The sequence below is a fragment of the Anser anser genome (assembly GCF_964211835.1).
Source record: "Anser anser genome assembly, chromosome: 1".
Classification (NCBI taxonomy): Eukaryota; Metazoa; Chordata; class Aves; order Anseriformes; family Anatidae; genus Anser; species Anser anser.
Genome location: NC_139720.1, coordinates 201,024,269 through 201,051,514, shown reverse-complemented (window position 1 = coordinate 201,051,514; position 27,246 = coordinate 201,024,269). Strand labels below are relative to the sequence as shown.

Sequence of the window (27,246 nt, the reverse complement as noted above, 5' to 3'; positions counted from 1 at the left end):
AACAGAAAGTGTTCAAGAAGGTGAACTGATCAGTCACAAAAATTCACTATAAATATGGAATTGCCATGTTTGTGCCAGTGATATTTCAGGAAAACTTAGCTCAACTTTTTAATGAGTTTGTTTTAGGAAGTGTTAAAGTTCAAACAATCTTCAAGGGATGCAAAAACTCATGGAGCAGTCAACTATGTTGAAGCCAGTCATACAGTCCACTCCTGGTTCTGTGGCAAGTGTGGTTATTTGGACACTGTGTGGGATACTTAGGGATGAAGAGTGTGTATCGTACTTGTCAGATGTATTCTAGAGAGAAGTAAAAAAGATCTAGTATCATGACAGATGGGCTAAACGTTGGTTGCCAGTATGAAATCATAGTTAAAAGGGCAAAACTAATTTCTAGTTGTATAAGAAGTATTGACAGGGAGCACCTTTAACTGCAATATTACTTGCATATTATGTGAAGTTCTTGTGTTCAGACTTCAAAAGAGATAGAGCAATATTGGAAGGCTTTCAGAAAAGAATGCCAGGGAAGGTTTGTGGCATAAAGAATGTCAGTGCATTTGGTTTGTCCAGAAGAAACGTAGGAGGCAGTTTAATCAATTAATTAAAACTTGTGCAAGTGTCTGCCTAGAAAATAAATTCCTGATGGTATGTGGCCTCTTTGATCTGAGACAGGTCATGATGGGAACCAGTTGGAATATGGAGCTAGATGATTTTAGACTGCAAATACAGTTTGGAATTTGAAGGGAGCAGGAATTTAATAGCCACAACGTGTCAGTCACTGACCATGTAGTGGGCTCTCTGTCACTTGAAAGTGCTATAAAACGTGGGTTCTGTAAAGTGGAAATTATGTCTTTCATGCAAAAACATCTTATGCTACTCTTATGGGTTGCCAAACTAGTTGATTATAATTGCTCTTATTGGCTTTAGAAAAAACTTTGAATTAATTTGTTTTTCTTCTCCTGCACTGTCATACATTTAGATGTGAGGTTTTGCCCTTGCGAAAGAGTGAGAAGGTGCTAAAACTGTACAGAAAGTCCTGGGTGGCTGGTCCTCAAGTGAAGACTTGTTCGTAGTACCTGTGTAGTACCTGCAAGCAGGATAACTGTTACTGCACAGGAAGGGGCATGGACCCTGATAACGTTGTCCAGGTTGACTCCTCACTCTTAGATCCACTAGCTACGTGATTTGTCCCTGGGAACTATTATCTGCTCTGTAAGCACCTGTTATTTGATCAACTCTTCAAGGAATTTTTAGTCTCTAAATTATTTTCCCTTCTCAACACCAGGTTTGCAAGCGTGTATGCAACAAGAGGAGCCAACCGGATAGGGCGTGTGTACAAAAAGGCTATTTTTAGGCAATTCACTGATGACACATACTCCCAGGAAATCCCCAAAGAAGCCTGGCTGGGATTCCTTGGGCCAGTCCTGAAGGCAGAAGAAGAGGATGTCTTTATTGTCCATTTGAAAAACTTTGCTTCCCGTCCATACTCAGTGCATCCACATGGGGTCTTCTATGACAAGGACTCTGAAGGTAAAAGCTGATTTGCCCTCTCTTTTCTTCTCTGTTTCCCCTGGAGTAGCAAATGTCAGGGCTAGAAGCTTGTCCAAGTATTTATTGTTCTGGCCATTGACATCAGAGGACTTTAGATCACCCTCTCATAAACCCATCAGTAATTGCAACTGATGAATAAAACCAGGAACATCCTCATTTCTTAAAACTTTTGCCACAAACCTTTGACGCCTGGGATAAATCCAACACTGAAACAGGTTAGGTGGGTCTTTTTTTTCCTGAATTATTTTCCTGAATTATTAGTCACAGAAGTATTTTCCTTCCTTCTTTCTATGTCTAGCCTGTTGAATAGATAGAGTTCTTGTAAGTGAATGCTTTTTCTCTTTATAGGTGTATAACATACATGATACAATTTTCAGAATCAAATTCAGAATTCAAACCTATGCGTGTCTATTTTGGTTAGAGGTGTATGGATTTGCCTACATTTATCATTCTCATCAGTTTTCTGTGAGAAGATGTATAATTTAAGCTGACAAAATGTGTATGTGTCTGTTTGATGAGAGTAAAGAGACATGGAAAAATTAAAGCCTGTTTTTTAAAAGCTTTATCTACTGATAAGTAATTGATCTTAACTGTCAACAGTGTTGAATATTTTTACCAGAACTTCTGAAAATTTTCACAATTTCTCAGTGATTCTTTGTTTGTGAGTGTTGTTATTATTTTTGAAAGCTCTGATAAAATAGAAGAAAATACATATTTATTCAAGGAAAATGGTTAAGGGGGAGCTAAAAGCTTCCTTTTTTTTTTTTTTTTTTTAATGTATTAGGAGCGCTTTACCCAGATGGAACCGGCGGTAAAAGCAAAGAGGACGATTTTGTTGTTCCCGGTGGAAATTACACGTACACATGGCCAGTAAGGAAAGATTATTCCCCAACTTTGGCAGACTCAAACTGCTTGACTTGGATTTACCATTCTCACATTGACACACCAAGAGATATTGCATCTGGTTTAATTGGGCCACTGCTGGTTTGTAAAAAAGGTACTGAGCTAGGAAAAGTGACAAAGCAAGCCCCTCTGCCAAGCTTGGCATCTTAACAGTCATTTTTGCTTACAGGTATAAACATGATGGTCTAGAGTCTATCCCTACATAGCCCATAAAAAGGGGCAAGGAATAGCTGGGCCATTCCAGGAGCACCCCAGGGTAGGTATTGTAGCTCTGGGACAACCCCCTTCCCGCTCCCCTTTGGCTTCACAAGAGATTTGCCTCGGCTGGTGGAGGGACTGCAGCATGCTCTGTGGCCAGCTGGGCATGGCCGAGGCCAAAAATAAACGTTCCAAAACCGGGATCATTTCAGGACAAGCGAAGGACTCATTGCCCAGGAAGTGAAATTAGGGCTGGGCTGGTGACTTCGGCATTGGTATTTACATCCTTGAAACCCCAATGTTCCTTGTCATTTTTTTTCCCTTGTGGATTTTTGCATGTAAGTTTTATATCACAGCCATTTGGAAATATGGACTGAACAGCTGAGGTGACAGCCTGTCCCATGTACTTATAGCCTGAAAATTTTGTGCTGGAGCACTCAGGAACCATGTACCAACTCTCTCCCCTCTGTCAGCTGAACCATCATCCCCTCTCAACCTGGGACACGTGTAAATCTGCCACCTCTTTCCCATATCTGCTGCAGTACAAAACCAGCCCTAATTTTATATACAGAAGCAGTTTTTATATATTCAGAAAAAAAATAAAATACTTCAGTGTGGAGAGGACAGGCATGGTGTCCAGCTTTACTTATAATTAAGATATCTCAGACTTTTTTCTCTTGGGGAACTTCCTGAATATGTGAAACCAAGCCAATAACTTTAGGATAATGCATGTAGCTAGGAGATAGCATGTTCAAAACAATCCCAGCCTGGAAGGCCAGCTTATCTGCATGTTGGGTCTTGACTTTGTCAAGGTGGATATCTGCACAATGCCACTGCTTTAGGCCTCCTCCCTCTGATGGTGGCGGGTGGCTCCTTACAGGGCTGACAGCAAGGCTCTAGGGCTCCATTCCAGAGGACATTGGGGAAGAAAAAGGTTTTTAAGGGTTCAGAGGTAGACTGGACAATTAGATGAAATATAAATCCCTCAATGGTTAATAATAGACTATCTAGTGTCACCACTCCTATAGTCTCAGGTTGTCCCCCAGATGGTCCCTCAGATACCAATACTCAAATTAGATTGAATAGATTGTACTCATCCTGTCTTAAGGCCTTTAAAATTTAAATAACTTGTCCTAGTTAATTGTCTAGGCTTCCTCACTAGTCCATGAGGAGTGAGCTGCATTTAGCCAGCTGTTCCGAGGGTATGCTCCACAAGTTGCTTCCATGCAACACAAATGTGGGCTACCACTTGCCTCTCCTTAATTTCTGGCCAAAACAAAAGTCACTGGTTTCCAGCTGGATCAGGCTTCTGTTCTGGCTCACTGCACAGCTACACAAGTGTTAATACTGATTGATGGGCAGGGTTGGGAACAGTGGGAAAAAGATGGAAAAAACAGGACCACAGCTTTTGGCAGCTGCTTGTGCTTATGTCATATCAACAGATCATTAAATATCAGCTTGACTTAGATGAGATGAGCTGCCTACCGGAGGCACCCATCTGCTGAAAGGTTGGGGAGGGAGGGTTAAGGTGTCTCAGAGGAGCAAAACCAGGTGAGAGTCAACATGCCCTATAGATCATGGGCAGACCACTACATATCCTTGAATGCTCCAAAGTCGTTGTCATTTTTTACATTCAATCCCCTCCAAGGCTCTTTTTAGCACTTTCCTTTTCGTTTGCAATTTAGGAACTGCAGATGAGACCTCAATAGAAAGGACTGGTGCTGCTAACGCTTTTGCCCTGATGTTTAGCATTGTAGATGAAAATTTCAGCTGGTACCTCGATGAGAATATAAAGACCTTCTGCTTAGAACCAGCAACAGTTGACAAAGAGGATGAAGGTTTCCAGACCAGCAACCGAATGCATGGTGAGCAGGACTCTTGAGCAAATGGTGACCTACAGCAGTGATCAGGCTCTTTTCTTTTCACTGGGACTTTCCGTCTCTTGTGATGTCTCTCCTTTATCTGTGACAGCATGGAATGGTTCAGGATGCTGAAGTACTGTACTGATAAAAGCCTCTCCCCAAACACAGTACAACACACTGGTTTGCAGCAAGGAGATTCAGCTTTCACATCCAGCTCTGTCACTTGTTTGGCATTTTATCTTAGGCAACAGACATAAGCCTTTTGGTGACTGCTTGACCAGCTGTGAAAAGAGAAAAGGAGGCTGCAGAGCACTTTGAGATGTGTATATTTGAAGAGTCCAGCATTTCAGGCTCTCGAAAGGCCTCACGACTGGTGGGCAGGCTGGTACTGCTACTCCTGCCCTTCAGAGATCAGTGGGGCAGTAGTACTTTGTGCTATTTAGAGACCTGGTGTAAGAAGTTAAATCCAGATATTTCTCAGTATTTTGGTTGTTCCTTAGAGCCTAGGAGATAAATTATTTTGCAAAATATGAATCTTGATCTCCTAAAGTTCTCTTAACATTGTCAGACATGGAAGTTGAGGAAGAGAGAGCTGACTAAGACTGATTTGTCTGATATCATAATTTTCAAATCTTAATTGCTTGAGCCAGGTATATAATAGCTATTTATGACTCAGAATTAGAGGGAATAGATTCCAGACATCCTAAGTACTTGCAGAACAAATTAACTTTGTTATCAGGACTTCTTGTGATGACTGGGGCTTTGTAATACCTTGTTATGACTCAGGAAGTTTCTCATAGACCCAGACAGAGAATTTGGGCCATTTGATCATCCTGAGCTGTTAGCTGGCTGTTCAAAAATGTTATTCTCCATCAGGGATCCCATGAGCACCTAATTCAGCTAGGGACTCAGTGTGGACATTCATAGATTCTTTTCCAGGAAAGGATCATGCTTGGAAAGGAGGTCAGAAGAACCTGGCACTTGTCTTTTCCCTCTCATAAAATCTCCTACTTTTTGTTTTTAGCTCTTAATGGTTATATTTATGGAAACCTCCCTGGCTTGGAGATGTGTGCTGATGCTCCCATGTCCTGGCACTTGATTGGCATGGGAAGCGAGATCGATATCCACGCTGCGTATTTCTACGGCCACACGTTCACCAGCAGAGACCAGAGGGCAGATGTCGTCGGTCTGTTCCCTGCAACATTCATCACAGCAGAGATGACTCCTGGGAACCCCGGGAGGTGGCTGATAACTTGCCAGGTTAATGAACATTTACGAGGTATGGTGCTATAGATCTTCCTGATCCTATCAAATACAGAAGTTCCAGCCTCAAATATGCTAGGAAAAGAAAACTGAGAGATGTTTCCATCTCTGAGTTTCCAAAACCAAACGCTTGAGAACTATTTCATCAGAAAAACATCATGAGTTTAGTCTCCAGTGACAATTATGTATGTTGGGCCAAATATTCAGCTAGAATGAATAACTTAACTGTGTAAATATGGGCAACTAATGTGAGAAAAGCATGATAGACCCAGTTTTGACACAGAACTTTCTATATAAATTACAGATTTTGATGGTCAATGAGAAGATCCATCATCACTTTTTGTTGTAGATAAATACGTATACTTTAAGAAATATCATGCCAGATGAACACATCGTAGCTTTTTTTTTACAGAAATCAGACAAAAATTAGCAATGTGTTCAGAAGCTTGGTAAGACACCTTTACGTGAAAGAATTTGATGATGACGATGTTGTATTTGTGTGGTGTGAGAACCTGAAAGCCACATATCATAAACTAGGTTTGTGACAGCAGGAACTGTATAATTATAATATCAGAGTCAGTCACGAGTTGTGAAAATTTTTACTTTTAAGAACTTCTATGTTCACTTCAGTAAGATTATTATTAGGCAGAAAAACTTGATTCTGGCTAGCAATTCCTTCAGTGATAATAAACCAGTCTCTCTATTTCAATGGAAGTTGGGGAGGTGATGCCATGTTGCACATTTCAGGAGGCACTCTGATCCCCAAAATCATTCTGTCATCCTTACCCAGATTAAGGAACGGAGCAAATAAGCCCACTAAAAAGTGTCATAGATTTCAGTGGATTTCACCTGTGGGATGATGTACCACTTGTGAGAGAAGGGTGCTAGTGTCTAGCCCAGTGTAGACAGCAGTCTCTAAAAATAGAAGCTTACCCAAATGATCCTAGCCACTTTTTCCAATCCACATAGCTCCTGCCTAGAGGGTTCTGAATGTTCATTTATACCCACAAGTTTGCTGACTCTGCAGCTGGCCAAGGACTGTCTCCAGACTCTTTCTCCTCCCAGGTGGCATGGAGGCACTTTATGATGTACAGATCTGCCAAGAAAAACTGTCTCAGCCTTCACCAGTCAGTCACAAGAGAAGATATTATATTGCTGCTGAAGAAGTGCTCTGGAATTATGGACCTGACGGTTATGATAAATTCACTGGGCAGGGCTTAAATGCCACTGGCAGGTAAGCTTTCTCATCCTCTCCTGTTGTGCTTAATTTCAAGAGTCTGGGTGAGACTTCCACAGTGATTCACCAGGGCTAGGTCCTGCACTGTTATTAATTTTAATTGAATGGGGCAGGGAGTATTTAAACAACCTTGTTGAGAAATTAGATTTGTAACTGCGATGCTTAGGAGTTGCCTTCTGGAAGCACTTATCTCTCTCCATCGTTAAGTCCACGGAGAAAGTGAGCTCTGATGAGGCATGCAAAGTTCAACAGAATGGAAACCCTTATGTCAAGATTCCTTTGGCAGTTTTCACACGTGAAATTGGTGTATCTCAGAGGTGCTATAATGGGAGATTTCCCCCCCTTGTTATAACTGATGAAGATGAATTATGTTAGAGTATCTCCCAGGAAAAGTAAAGAAGATTAAAGACATGAATTGTGCACAGGTAATAGCACTGGTCTTGCCCTAAGGTAGTTAGAGGTAAGTTGACAGAGCACTTGTCCTAAGTAAGTTGAAATTAAACACATGGAAGTCTAATGCACAATGAATACCCATTTGTTAACTAATTTGTAACTGTAATTCAGCTCAGTAATGTTTAATCTAGCCTGCTGGAAAAGTGTATGCAAACTAGTAACTTGGAAGGTCATTTCTCCCATGGCTGGGGTAATAACTTTATCCTAAAGAAAGGTTTCTGCCCGAACCTCTAGTAATTTAACCAGTCTGATTTGTTAAATCCACAGTGAATCTGCAATATATTTCACACAAGGGACTGACAGAATAGGAGGGCAATACTGGAAGGTTCGCTATGTGGAGTATACTGATGCAACGTTCAGTAAAAGGAAGATTCAGCCAAAGAACATGAAGCACCTGGGAATACTTGGTATGGTGAATGTTTTCCCATCCTGTCATTCTGTTGGGCTTGAAAGCAAAAGTCCTCTTGGATCCAGAGGGAAATTTAGGGCATTCAGCTACCAGTCAGTGCTGTCTTGTTTAGATAAAAATACATTTGTTGGTGGTTCTAACACCTTCCCTAACTCCCTTTCTTTAAGGTCCTGTAATAAAAGCTGAAGTGGGAGATACAGTGCTAGTTACTTTTGCCAACAAAGCCAAAAGGAGCTACAGTATTATGGCCCATGGAGTAAGCTTCAGCAAACTGTCAGAAGGTGCTCCCTACTTAGATGGTAAGTTTTGACTGAACTGCTGTATTGTCACATCCAGAATACATGAGTCTGCAGATCTTCCCCTGTTGCTCAGTAGCTTTGCCCTTTTTGTGGGTATTAAGGAATGGAAGGGGTGATTTGGTTTAGTTTGTGTCTACCCTGTATGTCACAACCTGAGGGACCCCTCCAGTCTGCCTCAGTACAGTTTCTTCCCCTTGGACATGTGCCAGACAGGGTCACTGAACCCAGCTGAGGTCCATCTGTTAATTTTGAGTACAAGTCAAAAGCCCGATCCAATTTACTTTAGTTCTAATCTAATATCACTCATCCCCAGTCAGTGGACCTACTCTGAACATGCTCCAAAACAATGTTGCTTAGGATCTGGCATGATGACCCTGCTGAGTTTTTGGATAGAGCTGTCCATGTGGTCTGGGCTGCTTCACACCTCATCCTCTAACAGAGGTTGGGTATTCGCCTTCCTTCATGGCCAGCATAGTCAGTGTCCAGGCATCTTTTATCTGATTGACCCAGAATGTGAAGCAGCAACAATTCTTATTAATCCTCATAACTATGTAAATGCTAGAACAGAGCATTTACCAAAGGCTTCCTCTCATTTTCTGCAAAGATGGGATCTTTATCATCTAAGTTTAACCATTAAATGTAAGGTGTCATGTCTAATTGGTAGGCAACTTCTTCAGTCAAAGGCAAAAAACTATATCTTCAGAGTGTAGGAAGTCTCATTTACTTCAAACACCTATTTTAGGAGACAGTAGGTCACCCCTGGAGATGCCTCTGTTTCCCTTGACTACCAAAGGAACCTAGATTAGGGTTAGAGCAAGTGTCCAAGCTTTAGAGTGCTTATGTTAGATGAGCTGCAGCACCGAAGAGAAAGTTATCCTTCTTGTTGTCAGAATTGTTTTGCTTCCATCGCAACACATCAGAAAGGAACTCCCAGGACATAATCCCTCTTTTGAGAACTGTGCGAAGAGAATTAGGTCAGCATGCAAAACTCATAAAACCGTACAATAACATTGACACAAAAGGCTTGAATCAAATTCTGTTGTCTCTAGTTGCTGACCTTGCAATGCAACAAATTTGTTAGCAGGCCGAGCTGTGTACTGAAACATCAAGGTTCACTTCGGCCTTGAATTCACCTATACACATCCTAATGTCAGATATAATTTTTTGATGGAAAAGCAGATCCTTCTCTCTGCTCACAGTCAGTCCTGTTGTGCTTTTGTTTAAACCTCCCTGGTAATAGCATCCATTGGCATTGCACCCTTCAATGTGGAGCAAAACCAACCCAAATCCTACAATTCAGCAGCAGCATGAGCCGCACACCTCTGGGTCTTTGGAGAGGAAACTGACTCCAGATTTATCTCTTCCTAACAATCTTTTTGCCCTTCTCTCCCCGTAAGCCTAGTGTCTTGGATTTCCATCATACCCATCTACAAGAGTATGTAGGTATGGCCCCTACAGGGGCTGTAAGTTTATACCGAGGGACAATGATTTTTCAAAGCCTGTGTTTTGTCTGAGTGTAGATTATTCATATGAAAATACTGTACATAGACATACATAAGGCTTAACTTTTTTTTTTCATTTGTGCTCTCAGTAATATTCTTCCATATTAAATTTAACATTTGCCCAATCTCATATTCTTTTTCTGCATATCAATGTTCTTCTCCTTGTTGAGCACCACTGCAGGATTAATTTAATAGCATCAGATACCACTGCAGAAGTACCCTGCTTTGTTTTGCAGTTTGTGGCAGATTGTGTTTAAATATTGATATTTTCATTCATTTCTAAGTTCGTAAGAGGATTCTCCATGAGGCACTCCAGGCTTTTGGCAGCACACAGAGAATCAAATCAGTGCAGACTGCTGCTGACAGACACATCTGACTGTGCTGAGAAAACCCAGTCAATGGGTGCCTCAGCTTTAATTAAAATTTCTAGTTTGATCTTCCTCACAGCAAAGAGCAAAAGGGTTATTTAGTAATTTTTTCTTCTAAGGGTGCAGTGCTGACCCCTTTTCCCAATTTTCCTTTCCAGTCCCTTTTATGAGTCCTCTCTCTGTGGATACCGACACCCTTTTACAGTGACTAAATTCCGTGAGTGATGCTACAGCCACCCCATGCAGGGCAGCAGACAATCACCCCAAATTAGCTTCTAAAGAAAGTGGTAGCAGCCTCCCTTTGGGGACTCTGACAGAGGCTCCTGTGCTTTGCTGCAAAATCAAAAAGAAGCAATTACCAGGATCAGATTTGTGCTGAATTTCTAAACAGTCGCAACTGCAGCTCCACTCGCTGAGGTAATTGCTTCGTGGTGCTTAATGAAAAGTCAGAGTCTGCGTTTGCACCTCAGATGAATCTCACGATAGGCCAGGAAAGCTACAGACATTAGAGGAAGCCGTTTAAGAGCAAGGAGGAGCTCTGCAGGTCTGGTCTGACAGAATCCAGATCCTCCAGATAGCATCGGGACGGTGTCTGTGTGAGGTAGCTGAACTTGTTCTGCGAGGAACGGCTCAGTGTGTCCCCAGGGCACTGGGCTCTGGCGAGGTGTCCCCGTGGCAGAAGTCACCGGCCCAAAGGATGGTGCTCGAGCTGTGCCTGCAAGGGAGAGCCCACCTGCAGAAAACAACGGCTATGTCTGACCCCCAGCCAACGCTAGTATTCTGGAGGACATAACTTTCCTGTGACCTGGGTGCTTCTCAATTTTCTCTCTGCAGGGTATATGAAGCCAGGAGCCCGCGTTAAGGCAGGTGAAACCTTCACATACAAATGGAGAGTGCCTGAAAATGGAGGTCCAAGTGAGAACGACCCACCGTGCCTCACCTATCTCTACTACTCGGCCACTGATGCCGTCAAGGACACCAACTCCGGCCTGGTGGGGCCTTTGCTGGTCTGTCGGAAGAACGTCCTGAATGAGGATGGGACGCAGGTGCTCAGAGTGGAGATGGGCCTCCCTGAAACAGCAGGGTGGTGGGCTGGGGGAAGGTGGCCTTACGGGCCGATTTGCCCAGTTCCCAGCCCAGATTGAAGAGATTAAACCAACATCGTTCACAAATATCATTCCTCAGTTTAAAAGCTGACCAGTGGGGGTGTTTGGGAAGGTGAAACTGGCATTTGCCAGTATTCAGGCTTGTCCCTGGGTCTTCCATCTTTTCCATGCACTCATTAGCAATGAATGCATCTTTCCGTGATAACTAAGTGCCACTTTCTTTATTCTTCTGGCTGATGCAAAAGTGCCAGCCCCAATCCTCTATAATGATATAGTAAGAAAGCACCTGCAGCTTTCTGGAAAAAGATTTTTTTTGTTACACACACACACACACACACACACAAGGTAATTTTTCACTTGGATACTTCTGCACAGACTGATTTTAATGTCTTGGCTTCCTCCTTGGCTACAGAAAGGAATAGACAGAGAATTCTACCTTCTCTTTTCAATCTTTGATGAGAATGACAGCTGGTATCTGAACAAGAATATCGAAGCATTTACTGGAGACCCTTCAAAAGTAGATGAGAATGACGAAGATTTCAAGGAATCCAACAAAATGCACGGTACGAAATATCTTGATATCTGTTAATGACACCTTTTCTTCATTTATCATTGGCAGATTTTATCGTCATTCACAGCTGACTGCAATGCCCTGGAGGGTGAGGTGGAAGCTGTCAGTCAGTGTATGGCCAGCTCCCCATGTCCTTTGAATGCACGTTGGATCCTTTGTCACATTAACAATGATTGCATCCACCTACCAACTACACCTGGAGAAAAGGAACAGAGTGTAGGTTTTAGATACAACATCTAGATATATAAAAAGGCATAGTGCCAGAGTCAAACACCAACTGCAGAAAAAAATGATGTTCACTTGTGATTTAAATTTAGCTGCCAGCCTTGGCACTGACTCTGATAACAAAGGTTCATCCTCTTTGCTCTGACAGCTCTGCTTGGGCAGTGACCTCTGGCAGAGGGACAAAGACTAGGGAAAAGGCCAGTAATAGTTTAAAACTTCACTTCTATATGTAAGTATCTGACTTTGGCACAGACATTCTCAAATTTATTCCTGATATGTCATACTTGATCAAATCACATAATCTCATCATGCTTGGATTTTCCTGAGAGCATTAAGAATATATGCTGATAGTGAACAGTTAACTACCAAGCAAAAAGTGTGTGAAGACATTGTAGGTACAATGTCTCAACCATCAGGCACCTTGCAGTGATTACTCCTTTTTTAATTCATTTCTTGTAAACTTGCCTATGGGTTTTCTGGGTCTTGTTTTATTTTTTTTCTGTTAGAAGGTTGTATTTCATACTGAAGTTTTATTCTGCCTTAGTATCTTTGATGCAGTGATCACAGAAAAATCTCCAAAGTTAGGGAGTTTAGCGCCACAAAACCCTCCTGGAAAAAAGATACATTTTGGAAGTAAAAGTAGAAATGAAAAGTCAAAATCGTGTGAGAAGGCTGCATCAGAATTGAAATTACAACTCAGACTCTTTATGGCCCACTCCATGGCCTTAATGATCTTTCTCCAGGCAGAAAGGAGGCTCCTAATTTAAATATTTAGCTGGCATCTGTGAAGCACCCTGGAAAGCTTGGAGGAGCATCTCTACATTTCTGTTGAGGGCTGTTATTTTATAGGCTAAAAAGAAATGTAGAAACTAAGAGTTTGTAAAAACAGCATTTAAGCATTAATGTGGTGTTATCCAGTGCTACTTTTGCTTCACAAAATGCCTCTTTAATTAATGTTATGACTTGCTTGATTGTGAGCCTCTTGCCGCAGAGGTGTCAGGAGGCTCCGTGCTGAGGTACAACCCACGGGCCACCGACCAGGCTCTTTTCTTCTCCTCCAGCTGTCAACGGCTACTTGTTTGGTAACCTGCCAGGCCTGGCCATGTGCAAGGACGACAAGGTCTCCTGGCACCTCATCGGGCTGGGCAGTCACTACGACATGCACGGGGTTCAGTTTCAAGGAAACACCATTGACCTGAGAGGGACGACGAGGGACGGCCTGGCCTTGTTTCCTCACTTATCGGGAACAGCACTGATGCAGCCAGACCGCGTGGGTATGTTCCTGAGCTTATCGTGGTGTTGTGGCACTTGCAGAAATGAGGCAGCCTAAATAACAGCCAGTGAGATGCTCTGCCCCACTCGGGGAGTGTGAGGGAGCTTGAAAGGGTGGGGACATGCACAGGGGATGGAACCAGGCTCTTGTCAGTGGTGCCCGGTGCCAGGACAAGAGGCAATGGGCACAAACTGGCACACTGGAGGCTCCCTCTGACCATCAGGCAGCACTTCTGTGATGTGTAGGTGACAGAGCCCTGGCACAGGTTGCCCACAGAGGTTGTGGAGTCTCCATCTTGAAGATCTTCAAAACCTCCTGGACATGGTGCTGGGCAGCCTGCTCTGGGTGTCCCTGCTTGAGCAGGGGTTGGACCAGGTGGACCCAGAGGTCGCTTCCAACTTCAGCCGTTCTCTGATTCTGTCTGGACTGTGTGGACTTAACATGGCTGAGAATTCAGGCTGGGCTCCTTTTCTGGCAAGGTGCTGTAAACCAAATATATATACGTACCAAAGAGCAGAGGCTTTGATGACCTTGGGACAGGCAGAGCAGCAGGCAGGCAGATAGCTAATGGGATGCTCACAGAATTTCCATAACTCTCAAAAGACCTTTTTTATCAAAGACAAAATTCACAGCATCATGTAAGATGTTTTAGAACTTCAGTAATACCTGGTCTTTAAGAGGTTCTTCAGAAGTATATACATAAAGGATACTTTTTATTTTCATGTCTAATCCAGTGATTCGTTCTTCAAAGCTGTAGGGGTGATTTATTCATTGGAGATACTTCAGAGAAGCTTTAAGCCAGAGTGCAATGTTACTTTTCTTCCCATTGATGCAAGTTTTTAAATCAAAGGAATCATGAGAGTTGTGCAAGGCTCTGCCAAAAGCCATCCTTGGCTGGAGCACCCGATAGAAATACCTGTTGGCCTTGTGTGCACACACCAAGCCATGGTTAGACCTCCAGCACTGCTGTGTCTACAAGGCAGCAGATTCTTTCCTTGTGTCTGTCCCATACATTTCCATGTCTGTCATGAAACAGCATGGCAGGAATTACACTGAACACTGGAACTAGGAATTCATTATTTTTTGCCAGCTAACCCTCTACTGATCACAAGGGAAAATGAATGAATTATCAGATCTTTACCAACACCAACACTTGCATTTCTTTTATTTATTTTTTAACTGCAAGTTATCATCACCTTTGCCCTAGAAACACAAGGAATGGACTGAGATCCAGCCAGGACAAAGTTATGCTTCCAATTTTTTTCCATCATTGACTCAATAAGTTGGACACATAACTCAGTGGACTTCTCAGCTTTTGCACGCACTGGACAGCTGTGTAAATGCTTTCCTCCTTTACAAGAGTGCTAGCAGGTGGAGCTGCACAGGACCGTGCTGTGGTCAACTTCTGCTCCAGTAAATGGGAGGGGGTGAACAAATGTTAAAAATCTGCACACAGGCCTGCCAAAAGATGTCCCTACTGTTACTGCAGCCTTAGACCATCAGAGCCACAAAAAGCCAGCCTGTGGTGATTTGGCCTCCAATGTTACCACTTCATTTGAAGCTTTCCATGGGCAAAGCACAGAGCTGCTCCAAAGAGACGCTGGATCAGTGCTCTGAGCACAGAGCACACACCAATACAATCAGAAACCATGTGCCAACTAAAGCCATCTCAAGATTTTTGGGAAAGTCTCCCTTAGCACTTAAGTGGCTTTCAGCAGCCTCTGACTAGGTTTGTCCCTTGTTGTCAGCCCATGCTGTGGCCACACTACCTCTGCTTCTCCTGGTGTTCTCCACGGGCATGGCCGTGCCTGTACACCCACCCTCTGACGTCTTGGGGCCATGGAGCACGTGGCACATAAAGGAGATGACTGGTGTGTTTCCATCTTGCCAACTAGTTCCCCCTTCAGTCCCCTTAGTTTTTCAAAGCCAATGGGTGAAATAAACACCCCCTTGATTGGATTTCCATAGAGCATGACAGACTAGGGTTTTGCTTTTTTTTTGGAGGACAGATCAAGAATGCACAAGGCACTGGACCTAATTTTCCAGCCTGCTTGTTTATTTTCCAGAATTACTTACATCTCAAGAGCTTTCCTTTCTAGGCACATTCAAGGTGGTTTGCAGGACTTTTGATCACTTTGTCGGGGGGATGAAACACCTCTACGAGGTCAGCAGCTGCCGCAATGCCACCCGAGCCCAGCAGCAGCACAACACCATGAGGATCTTCTACATCGCTGCAGAGGAGGTGGAGTGGGACTATGCCTCAAATAAGAGCTCAGAACCAAAGATTTACAACATCAGCAGCAATGAGGAAAGGTACGCGAAGCAAAAAAAAGGCTGCTGGGTGTGGGGCCCACTTATGGTGAAGGAGGAGTGTAGATGTCTCCTTTCATGAAGCCAGCCTAGTACTTCTTAGGAGGCACTCTTTAAGAGATAAACATTTGTTAAATGATAACCTCTCAGAGCAGACTGATTCCTAGGCAGCATATGCAAATGTTTTTGTCTGTAAGTGTCTCATCATGCTGTTGAACCAAGGAAGGCTTCCAAGTCCCTAAATCCATGTGTGGTAACAGCCTTGAGTGAGCCACATCTACACTGCTCTGTGCTAAGGAACAGAAAGCGTGCAGAAGACACGTGATCCAGTGGTCTTTGAGACAGACCACTGTTTTGGTGAAATAAATAAATAAGTGGGTAAATACATAAATGAAGGAGAAAGGAACATATTTCAAAAAAAAAAAAAAAACCACAAAAAAAAACAAACCTGGAAATTGTGGCTGGGAAGCTGCACCCTGTAAAAAAGCATGAGTACGGTGGAGTCAGCAGAAAATATACCTGAAGATACAGAGGAGTGCCTAAAGAAAATATTAACTGTCAAAAAACATCACTGTCAAAAGGCTGCTGCTGTATGCACAGTATTTCACTAGAGTGAGCCACGCTCCTGGGCACTTGTTGCCTGTATTTTTTATGTTGTGAGCCAGCCTTGTAACTCTGCTGCCAGAGGGAGCTTGGAGAAGGGAAGCCAGGAGGCAGCAAGCTCAGAGGAGAGGATGCGAGTGTCCTCTGCTGGCCCATAATATCCGTGATAAGACTAATATCCGAGCCAGTGAAAGCAGGCATCGTGGTAACAGGATCCAGGTCTGCAGGGAAAGATAGTGTCTTTTGTTGGGGTGGAGGAAGCACTGGGGTGAGAGGCCAAAGCCACACGTAGCCTGAACTTCTTTTCTGGTTTGTCAGCTCTGCTGAAGGATTTGTGTCCCTAAATGTTTGTGGTGAGTACAATATATCCCCGGCTGTACTTGTTTGAAGACAGCGTGCATTTACTGAGGATTATCACTGTTATTACTTGCTGTATAAAACCTCTTGCAGCACATAGGGCTTCCCCTCAATCACCACGCTGGACCAAGCTGTATATTCTTGTCACACCTACTATGAATAACACAACATTTACCAGCTTTTAGATACGTAAGTTTTAGCGCTTTTAATTTTTGCCTTTTTATTTTGCAGTTACGGGCACATTTTTCTGAGCCAAGGGGAAGACCTAATAGGTACAAAATACAAGAAGGTGGTTTACAGGGAGTACACGAATGGCAATTTTACACAGCACAAAGTGCGGACAGAGGAGGAGGAACACCTGGAAATCCTGGGCAAGTAGCTCTCATGGCTCACAGACTGAGCATAATAAATGAGAGGGTTGATTTCCAAAATAAAAGATTTTACAACTTTGTTAACAAAGAAAAGAGGTAACATTGATGCCTATTCCGGGCGATCAGTGATTTTACAACCAGTCTGTATAACTGCTGAGTGTAAAGATGCTTTCCAAATGAGATGATTTATTCCCAAGCATGTAATAAGGAGTTTCTGAAGGAGAACTAACAGGGAGGATGCAAAAATCGAAATTCCAGGATTCACCTTAACATCAAAGCATGTATTATGGGGGAAGCTATTGTAGGTAGATTATTCAATATTAAGGGACTAGATTAGTACCTGAAATTGGACAAGACAAAATTTTATATGTCATAAAATAAGCATCAGCTCCTGTTTTTCATGGGATGAGAAGTAGGCAAAAACTGAACATAAAATAGTCAATACTCCCTAGTACAATACTGAAAAAAATATTTTAATGCTCTAGGAAAAAAAAAAAAAGCTATTACCACTTTAGGAAACACAATTTTGAAAGATATGAACAAAAGTTTTCCTGAAAAACAAGCTGTCCAGAGACCTATTTCCAGAGTGATATTATTCTGACTGGCAAAAAAAAGAAAAAAAATTATGTACATATACGTAATTTTTCATCAGCTGAGATAGCAGATTGGTTTTGATTGCTTTGTTGAAAGGAGAGAGAAGCCTAAAGGTTTTGAGAGCCCATGGCTCCTTTCCGAGGCCAAGCCATTGGAAGATTGTTGAAATTCAGAAGAGCAGCATTAATCACCGGCGTCTTCTGCTTTAATTTAGGGCCATTACTCCATGCCGAGGTTGGTGACTCTGTGCTGATCGTGTTTAAGAACAAAGCCAGCAGGCCTTATTCAGTGAGTGCACACGGTGTAGAAGAAGTGGGTTGTGAAGAACAACCTGAGACACCAATTACCCTCCCAGGTAAGGCTGCTCATATTTTTTTTCTTTGAGCTACAAACGCCGTATATAAAAGCATTTTAACGCAGGAATGATCCCTCTTTCAAGCTTATTCATACCTATATGTTCTCCCAGGCATAACACGCTCAACATTTATTCAGATATGATTCTCTGTGTTGTTGTGCATGTAGGTTCTTGACCAAGCGAGCATGTTGGGGCAAAGAACGAGCCTTTGTTCCTATCAGGGGTAGAAGCAGGAATGTAGTATCACTGGACAACCTCCAAAAATGCAGAAGCAGGCCCATAATCATGGCCAGGTGAAGCCTAAACCAGCTTTTAGCTCCAGACTGATGCTCAAACAAAGTTTTAAAAATGGGAACTTGGGGAGAGTTGCAGTCAGCAACATTAATTCTGCCTCTTCCTCACTGTACACCCCATCTGTCGATGGTTGAGGTGCAATGCTGGGTTCGCTGCTGTAATGTCTCCTGTGCCCACACGGGAGCAGGCTTGGCATGAGCTAGGGAAGGTGTCCACGAAGCCAGGGGAAAAGACTAAGCAAGATCTAAGGATGTATTCCTTGGATGTTTGGAAGCAGCGGTCAACAAGGAGAACAAATCCCTCAAAACCAGAATAATGCCTGGGCACTTCACTCCCCCCAGCACCTAGAGGCCCTCGCTGGCTCCCCCAGGCCATGCTGACTGCTCAGCCTGGGCCCAGCTCACCAGATCCCGTCCAGTCCTACTAAATCCCGAAGCTGTCATCGATCAGATTGATGTCCTGCTACCCTCGTGCTCCCCAAAGTGCTGCCAGCTCCTAACAAGACTGTGTAGGGTATGGTAAAGACATGCAGGGAGTAGATCCCTGGCTGCCTAAGCCACAAATAGTTCTCAGCTGCCACAGCTTTGTCCCCTCCCCTCTTTTTGTCCCCTCTACTCCTCTATTTAACCAGGAGAAAAAAAGGGAGAAAACATCCATTTTCATCTTTTTTATCAGTCCTTTCATGGGACACACTTCACTTGCGCTTCAAACATGGAACATTGATGCCATCTGAAGTACCTTGGGTTTGAAGTAGAGTAGAGATCTCTCTCCCTACAGCCTCCAAATATCCAAAAGGGAGGAGTAAGGAACAAGGAAGTTGCACAGGACCATGGCCTGGCTCTCTTCTCACATCAGCCTTTCAAAAAAAGGGAAGATGGCGCGTAGGTTAGATAAAGGTGGATGACAAATTCTTCCTTGGTGTATGTCTCCAGGGCAAGAATGCGTCTGAGACTGATGGGTTTCTTGTTGGTGTTTTCTGTCCTACTACTGTAGTCTTGTGCTGTAAAAGCCTTTTTGAACTCTGCAAAGTCAATAAACCCACGCTGTAATGTACAGAAGGTGCTTGTAAAATTAAGTGGTATTGCATCATTTACATGAGACTCATGCTATATAATATGATATTTGAGCGTCATCTTTTTTTTTTCTTTTTTCTTTCTTTGTTTTTTTTTTTTTTTCTTTTCTTTTCGTGGTTATTGCCACACCGTAACACCCACTATTGCATGAACTACCAAAATTGCGCAGTGGCTCAGTGACACAAAGATAGCTCAGACAATTCACAGCCATTTAAGCTTGAAAACTCTGCTTTGCTCCAATGTCCACAGCCATTGGCAGCTTTTGGGTTGTGGCTGTACCAAGACCATGGTCAACAGTTCCGGGATTTCCTTTTTTTCCCCTGACTTGTATCACATTAACAGGTGTTCTTGGGTTTTGTCACCCTGGAATAATTCTGGGGAAGAGACAGAGTGGTTCAGCATTTGTCCAGCACGTGGAAGGACAAGGTGTTGACCACTTTTTGGCCTCCTGCCTTTTTTTGCTGGAGCACCAGCAAATAAATAATTATTCAATTAAAAATGGGGAAACACAGCACAGACAATTCATCTGAGTGTAGGTGTGTTTATGTTCAATACAGAGAACTGATTCTCACCCAAGCAGATAATTTCCCCATCAAATTTGTGGTTTTTTTTTTTTTTAGAATTAGAGGTTAGGGAATCTCTGCTCCCCCTTGCCACAGGTTGCAGCACCATCTGCAGATCTCCTTTCACAGGTGATATCTGCCTTCGTTTACACCACTGGAACCTTGCCAACCTCCTGGAATGCAGAAACACATCCGCATGCCATTCCTGCATGCTTCCACAGCTAGTTTTGATGCAGATCATTTTTTGATGAGGAGGGTAGTGGGTCTCAGTTACATGCTGCTCAAAGCCTCTAATACCCAGCTGTTCTTGGTAAAACTCTTCTTTTTTTTTTTTTTTTTTTCAGGGGAAATAAACACCTACAGGTGGAATGTTCCAGAGCGATCCGGCCCTGGTAAAACAGATCCAAACTGTATCACTTGGGTTTACTATTCAACAGTAAATTTTGTAAAGGTAACCAAGAAATGGTCAATTAAAGATTAGCTAGTTTCAGATAAAGTATGCTATCTTGTGTAATGTCTCTGAAAGCATCCTGGTTCTCATTTCTGCAAGGACCACAGGTTTGAGGAAGGCTTTACAGAGCTAGATGCTTTGTTGTCTTTGGTAACAGTTGCATATGTTTGGGTAATATGACCTACCAAAATCCTCAGGGATACACTATGGTAATGTGATTCCCTTCTCAAAGAGTAGTTGAAGGGATTTTTGGGTAAAGACAAAACATTGCTTTGGTACATTAACACAAGGACATTAAATTTTGGGAGTAACATGTCCAAAGAAAAATATGTCTAGTCAGATATAGTAATGATTTTTTTCTCCCCTAATAGGAAAATGGAATTTCATCTTTATTTAATGTGTAGATTTTTTTGTACTTTTTTCATAATCGGATGAACTAGAACATCTGTAATATATTTATTTCATTTCAGGACACATACAGCGGTCTCATTGGGCCTCTTGTAGTTTGCAGAAAAGGAATTTTGGATGAAAATGGCTTGAGGAAAGACATTAATCGTGAATTTACTCTCCTGTTTATGGTGTTTGATGAAAACAAATCCTGGTATTTGAAAGAAAATATTGAAACATACCTTCATAAGAATCCTGATGATTTTAATTCCACTAAGGACTTTGTAGAAGGCAACAGTAAGCATGGTATGTAGGACTCGGTGGCAGCAGCCAAGAGGACAGAGGTTTATTTTTCACAGCCCTTTTAGGAAGACATTGACTTGGCCTGCAGTTACCCACCCACGTGATATCTTTATAAACTGCAGCAACTGGAAACAAAAAGATTTCGTGAGGTCCAGCCAAGATATTTTTCTGACAAGCTAATTCAACCTTATCCTGATGGGGAGAGGCTGCCCTGCCAGACTTCCCTTGACGTTTGGGAGCTGCATTCCTTGTTGGCTTGCTTTGTAGGAGCACAAGGATGACTTTTTAAAACGTGGCTGTAGTAACAACCAGCCCAGGAGCCAGACAGGACAGAACAAATGGAGACAGGAATGGCCCTGGAAAAGCAAACTGCTGCTTCTCCAGATTTCTACTCATTTGAGGCAACAACTCTTCCCTCTTTTCCCATGTAGCTTCTCAGCCAAAATCCTGTTTGTTCAGGAGTCTGATCCCAACAAGTGAAAACTTTACCCGGTGCTTCACAAGACAGCTAAGTGGTTGCTGCTGTGCCCTTAGATGACAAGCTGTTTGGAGACTGAAACAAAAATGTGGCTCTCTCCCTGCAGTCACTACAGAAAGCCCTTGCCTTGCCACATGTGCCAGGCACCTGTTCTCCTTGTCTGAAGGTTATCATCACCCATGCCATGGCCAGTTATTAATCAGACCTATTTTGTCATTCTTCCAGCAATCAACGGGAAGATTTATAACAGTCTCCTGGGTCTAACAATGAATGAAGGTGATACGACGAACTGGTATTTGATAGGAATGGGCAATGAAGTGGATATACATACAGTCCACTTCCATGCACAGACCTTCATCTTCAAGGTTGGTAAAATGGATCAAAGTAAAACTTGTAGAGTGTGATGGGAAATTCCTCAAAAAAAAAAAAAGTCCAAGTTCTAGCCTATTTTTGCAGCTTGGACATACAGTCCTGGGATGATGTTGAGATCAGGGGGAGGTTTACATGTGAAGGAGATATGAAACAAAGTGGATCCTTGCAAAGCTTCTACCACTCATGTTCTGTTATAGAACCTGAATAAATGTCACTATTAGAGGTCAGGTAGGTTAAAATACATATTTTCCCATGGCTATAAGGGAAGATAGCGGAAGGAAACCAGAGCTATGCTTGCTTACAAAATGGCTTGATGTTGTGACAGCCTGACACTGGCAGGATTACCTGAAAAATCTGTCTTTCAAAGTGATACCTGTGCTCAACCAGCACCCTAAGTTCCAAGGAGGAGTCTCCTGTTGCTAATTAATTGGTTAAATGAAGGCTGTCCACAGGCTTCAGTTTTCCTCCATGGGACACACTAGAAACATGTAACAAGAAGCATTTAATCTGCCTCAAGAAGCAAAAAGTCAGACTGGAGTATTTCAGTGCTGGGGGGTATTTGAGTACTGTAAGGCAAGACCCTTACGATGCTGATTTTGCCTTGCCACAGACAGATAAGGACCACAGGGGAGATGTGTATGACCTTTTTCCTGGGACATTCCAAACAGTTGAGCTGGTAGCAGAAAACCCTGGGACGTGGCTCCTGCACTGCCACGTAGCTGACCACATCCACGCCGGCATGGAAACGACCTACACCATCAATAAATCAGGTGAAGTACCAGAAATCCGTCCTGGGACTCTGACAGTGTATTGCAGCAGTTTGGAGGAAAGGCAGAGAAGTAAGACAGCTAATGCCAGCTGGTGGGAAGCACCTGGGAATCACTGCCTGCTGCCCTGGGCAGCCAGCATCATCTAGGGATGCCCTGAGGGCATGGCAGGGACAGGAATATTGGCTCTGCTCTGCAAGCAACCAAACAGTTGGTGTTTCACAAGAACATCCCCTAAGACAGTGGCAGCCTGTGGACAATCAGTCACCCGCAGGTGGTGCGGAAAGCAACTGCAAAGCTCTTTTTTGGCCTGTAGCTTAGGGCTGGTTCCTTCCTCCAGTCACTGCCTGTTCACAGGGATACTCACGCTCCTTCCTGTGCAGGCAAGAACCAGCTGGGCTACGAGGTGCTCCAGAAAATGGGGTTCATCCTGCCCAAGAAAGAGCAGTTCCCTTGACTAAGTAATATTGGCAAATATTTTGAGAGATGCTGGTCCCTTCTACCACCTGTGAGTGAAGTCAGAAGAGTTTTGTGAGCCTCTGCACACCAAAAAATTTCACCAGACACCTGGGTCTGGCATCTCCTGCCTGGGGCAGCACAGTCTGTGCTTGCCACACACTTCCGCAGGCGCTGCACAGTCCTGGAGTGGCAGGAGGATAAACGTGATGCCAAATGTAGCTAAAATCCTCCTTTCTTGGGCGAGGTGTATTTATTTTCTACCAATTATTCCTTCTAGCTTGTTCAAATGAACAAGCAAATGCAGAAGTGAAGTAATAGATCCCTCTAGAAGAGGGGGGACTTTGCCCATGGAGCTGCCTAGAGCAATCTATTTATAACTGTGCTGATGTAATCAGGATTTATGCTCAGATTACCAAGGTAGGAGGAACTAAAAAAAATTAGTGCTAATTTTCCAGCCTTTTTTTTTAAGGATTTTGACTTAACTACGTTTTTTCTCTCTCTGCACAGAGCGGGAAGCCCCTTCAGGAGGAGGAGTCACAACTGTAGCTTATGGCACCACCACTGCAAAAAACAGGACCACAGCAAAGGGTATGGGTTTTTTAACATATAATTTTAAACTTTTCAGGCTCACGTGCAGATTCTTCATGAGCTACTTCTCTTTTGGCAGATTATAACAGCCAAGAGGACACTTTTTTGGGCAAAATCCTGAATCCCGGAGCAGCCAGCCTGATGTTCGCAGCTTTTGTTTTCGTTGGACTTGTTCTGCTGCTCACCACGTTAACCTTCTTCTGCCTCACCACCCGCCAAGGAAGCAGGATCCAGTATCAGGCTCTGCACGACAAAAGCGTGTTTCTACCAGACTCCCTGTAAGCCCCAGCTTTAACACCATTCACGGAGCTGCGCCGGATTTCACGACACGCTGCTGCTGCACCTGGAGCAAGACCCACGCCGACAGCCCCATCCCGTAGCCAGCGCTCACGACAGTGAACGTGAGCTGCCGGGCAGGGATCCGAGAGCCACCCACCACCGTTCCCATCCCGCTGCCTCTCAGCTGAGCTTTGCCCGAGCCCACACCTCTTGGCCAACGCTCTGGCTACGAGGGGATTTCATCACGGGAGGAAGGAGTGGGCAGGATTGCACCCGTGCGCCCTTTGCAGAAGCACGGGGGTTGCACCAAATACCGTGGGGGACTGTCTTAGCGTGCTGGCTCCCGAAGGCACATGAGTAAGTCTGGAAGTCCCCGTGGTGTCCCTAAGGGAATCCAGGCTTACACCGGAGTCTGGCTCAATGATTCACTGACATTTAACCAATTCTCCCTTTTTTTTTCTTTTTTTTTTTTTTTTTCCCACCCTGTTAAATGAGGAAACTACACTGGGGACAGGTGTTTAAAGGCACCTAGGTACCGACCAATATACTTTAGCACGTGATGGAGCTCAGCAGCTGTTACAGTTTTTGTTAATCCCTTTAAAAATCTAGCCCTGAGCAACCTCCCAGAAAGTTATTAGACTTTGTAATTGCTGCTCCTTGTGGTCGTCCTGATTCTTTAACTCTTCTTTGCACCAAGCAGCACTTCACTCCCTAATTTTAATGAAACCAGCAGGAGGCTGATGTCTGTGGTCTGCAGGGAAGAAGGACAGAATCAGGCCGTGTTTAGTGACACTTGAATGTTTATAGCTCATGTTTAATTAGACAGCGATCACTCCTGCCAGCCAGCTGCTCCTGTCAGCTACAGCTCTTGCAGAGGAACTCCAGAACTAACACATCTGTGAAACTGTTTATCCAAGTTGGATTTTGAATGTAAATCCAGGTTGCTGTTCTTTTTTTTATTATATTTTTCCCAGCTCTATATTTTGAAGTATGTTCAAATCTAGGGAACTTGGCTGCCTGTCCCTCTTACTGCAGCTTAGCAGTGTCCTGGATCCGTGTCCAGGTAGCTGATATGTAGAAGTTTCTTGGGTGCTTCTTGGTTATTTCCTGACTCCTTGTTTTCCCCAGTTATTTAAGAGCACACACATGAGGTAGAACTGCAGGACTGAGCCCAAATAGGAGTTATACTATAGCAACAAACACTTCCACACTCACTTACTAAATCTCCTCTTTGAGCTGACAAAAATAGATACCCTAAATCCTGTGATCTTTCTATTTTGTAAACATTAAAATTAAGGTATTCTGTTCTGTCCAAAAACACTGCACAGAACGTTTCATCTCTGTTCACATACAAATTAAAGCCTTTCACTTAAACATACGTGATTAATAAAAGAAGTTATTTGGTACTTTTCATTTTAGAATAGCTAATGTGTCTGACTTCTTAGAAACAGAATCGTAAATATATTCTGACCACAGTAACCAGCCAAAGTGATGACAAAGATAATAAAGATCTGGTTATTTGTACAAACCTTCTGGCACAGTTTATTTCACCCGGCACACTTCTCAGCTGGAGGGCAGCTGGGAAACAAGAATGAGGCCTCCAGAGGTCCCCAAGGCCTTGGGATGTCACTGCCGCTCGCTGAGGTAAGGCAGGCAGCCACAGAAAGCAGAAGGCATCACAGGGAGCATGAAGCATGGTGGTTAGCATTACCTGCCTGCCTGGAGCAGGCAGCTTGGCTCCAGCTGTGCCCCACATCGTGGAGCTGTGGAAAGCACCTGCAATAAAGGATAGCATCTGTGCTGGATTGAAGCACCAGCGGGAATGCAAGCAAAGCAACCAAAGGACGAGATGACAAAAGGAACAAGTCACCAGGACAATGTATCCAGGGCCACAGGCCCTCGAGGATGGAAACTCTGGATTATGTAGTCCAAAATCGTTGGAACTGTCCCAGCACCAAGAGCTTGGCAGGTGATAAACGCAGTCCCAGCCTTGAAAAACTTCCCAGTGGAAAGCTAGGAGATGAGGAAAAAAGTGGCCAAAGGAAACAAAAAAAACAGACCATGGCAGAATGAATCTTTTTTTAAATTATTATTTTATTTTTTATTTTTAAAAGACAATTTTACTTTAATGAGGTTTTTGAAAGCCTCCAAGCGTACATAAGACACCTGCATGAATGTAGCCTGCTTACACCTCCATAAGACATTTGAGAAAGTCCATAGTAAAAATTCCTTAAAGAAATGAAATCACTCTGAGATAAGGGGAAGGAGGCTAAATAACTGGTTAAAAAAGGGAATGAGGGGCCACGTTTCATGGTGGAAGTCACTTGTGGGGTGCTGGAAGGACCCCCGCTATTCACTGCTTTCTGTAAGTGATGTGAAAAAGGGTGACGGAGTTTAGTGACAATTGTAAGTGTATGTGGCAAGAAAAATGATACTGAGTGTAAAAAGCTACAAAAGCACCTTGTGCTGCTGAGTGATACAAACTGCACTGGTCAGTTAATGGCAGTTACTTGTGGAAAAAGCAGTCCTAGCCCTATATACATCGTTATACGCATAGGCAACTGAGTATCAGCAACCATTAGGAATTAAGAACAGAGCAAACCTGGAAACACCATGGTGCCATGATACATGTCTGGGGCACCTGCATCTTGAATATGGTGCGAGTCCGAGGAAAGGATGCCGTAGCTCAAGAACAGCCCGGAAAGCAGAAGAAAGGAAATCAGAGTTGCAGAACAGTTTCTATATGAGGAATGATTTCCTTGGATCGGGGCTTGGAAAAATAGAAAGGACAATTGAAAGCAGATAGCACAGCGGTTTTATAAGGAGAGAGCTGAGAAGGGAACAGTTTCTGCCTTCGGGCTGGAGCAGCACGGGCTATGGCAGAGCCACGTGCAGAGCAGAGGAGGTGGCTCTTTAGGGGACCGATGGCCCCCTCTCCAACTCCTGGGCTGAGGATGCTCAGAGCTTACGGAGACTAAAATAAAATAAAAATTAAAAGAAAAATAATATAAAGGAGGGGGCAAAGCCAGTTAGGGGTTGTTAAAGACGACTCCTGCAAAAAACGACTTGAGATGTGGCGGTGGAGATGAAACACTTTGGCTGGGGGAAATGCTCACGGTGCTGGGTTGGCTGCGGGCTTGGGGCGCCTCCAGGGGCAGGAGAGGCTGAGAGAGCTGGAGAAGGCTCGGGGCGGTGTGTGTAGGGGGGTTATCAGGGAGCATAAATACGTGAGGGGGGCGAGGATGGGGCAGGCTCCTCGCCGTGGTGAGGACGAGAGGACGAGAGGTGACGGGCACATACTGGACGAGCAGAAATCCCAGAACGGCCGAGGTTGGAGGGGACCCCTGGGGATCCCCCAGTCCAGCCCCCTGACGGGCAGGATCCCCCAGAGCACATCGCGCAGGATGGCACCCAGGCGGGTTTGG

At 43.7% G+C, this 27,246-nt stretch overlaps 1 protein-coding gene across 1 annotated transcript in view; it reads left to right on the top strand.

Annotated features, from left to right (window-relative positions):
• Positions 1 to 25,759, top strand: part of HEPHL1 (hephaestin like 1) — a 36,290-nt gene extending 10,531 nt beyond the window's left edge. The window contains exons 2-20 of the mRNA XM_083821034.1: positions 1,283 to 1,527; positions 2,333 to 2,545; positions 4,335 to 4,514; positions 5,536 to 5,790; positions 6,840 to 7,008; positions 7,732 to 7,871; positions 8,041 to 8,172; positions 10,877 to 11,088; positions 11,561 to 11,711; positions 13,006 to 13,218; positions 15,317 to 15,530; positions 16,719 to 16,858; positions 17,667 to 17,807; positions 20,082 to 20,188; positions 20,659 to 20,881; positions 21,582 to 21,721; positions 22,339 to 22,498; positions 23,462 to 23,542; positions 23,622 to 25,759. Of these exons, the coding sequence (XP_083677160.1) occupies positions 1,283 to 1,527; positions 2,333 to 2,545; positions 4,335 to 4,514; positions 5,536 to 5,790; positions 6,840 to 7,008; positions 7,732 to 7,871; positions 8,041 to 8,172; positions 10,877 to 11,088; positions 11,561 to 11,711; positions 13,006 to 13,218; positions 15,317 to 15,530; positions 16,719 to 16,858; positions 17,667 to 17,807; positions 20,082 to 20,188; positions 20,659 to 20,881; positions 21,582 to 21,721; positions 22,339 to 22,498; positions 23,462 to 23,542; positions 23,622 to 23,824 (3,319 nt within the window). The 3' untranslated portion in view covers positions 23,825 to 25,759. The remainder of the gene's footprint in view (positions 1 to 1,282; positions 1,528 to 2,332; positions 2,546 to 4,334; positions 4,515 to 5,535; positions 5,791 to 6,839; positions 7,009 to 7,731; positions 7,872 to 8,040; positions 8,173 to 10,876; positions 11,089 to 11,560; positions 11,712 to 13,005; positions 13,219 to 15,316; positions 15,531 to 16,718; positions 16,859 to 17,666; positions 17,808 to 20,081; positions 20,189 to 20,658; positions 20,882 to 21,581; positions 21,722 to 22,338; positions 22,499 to 23,461; positions 23,543 to 23,621) is intronic.
• The last annotated feature ends 1,487 nt before the right edge of the window (positions 25,760 to 27,246 follow it).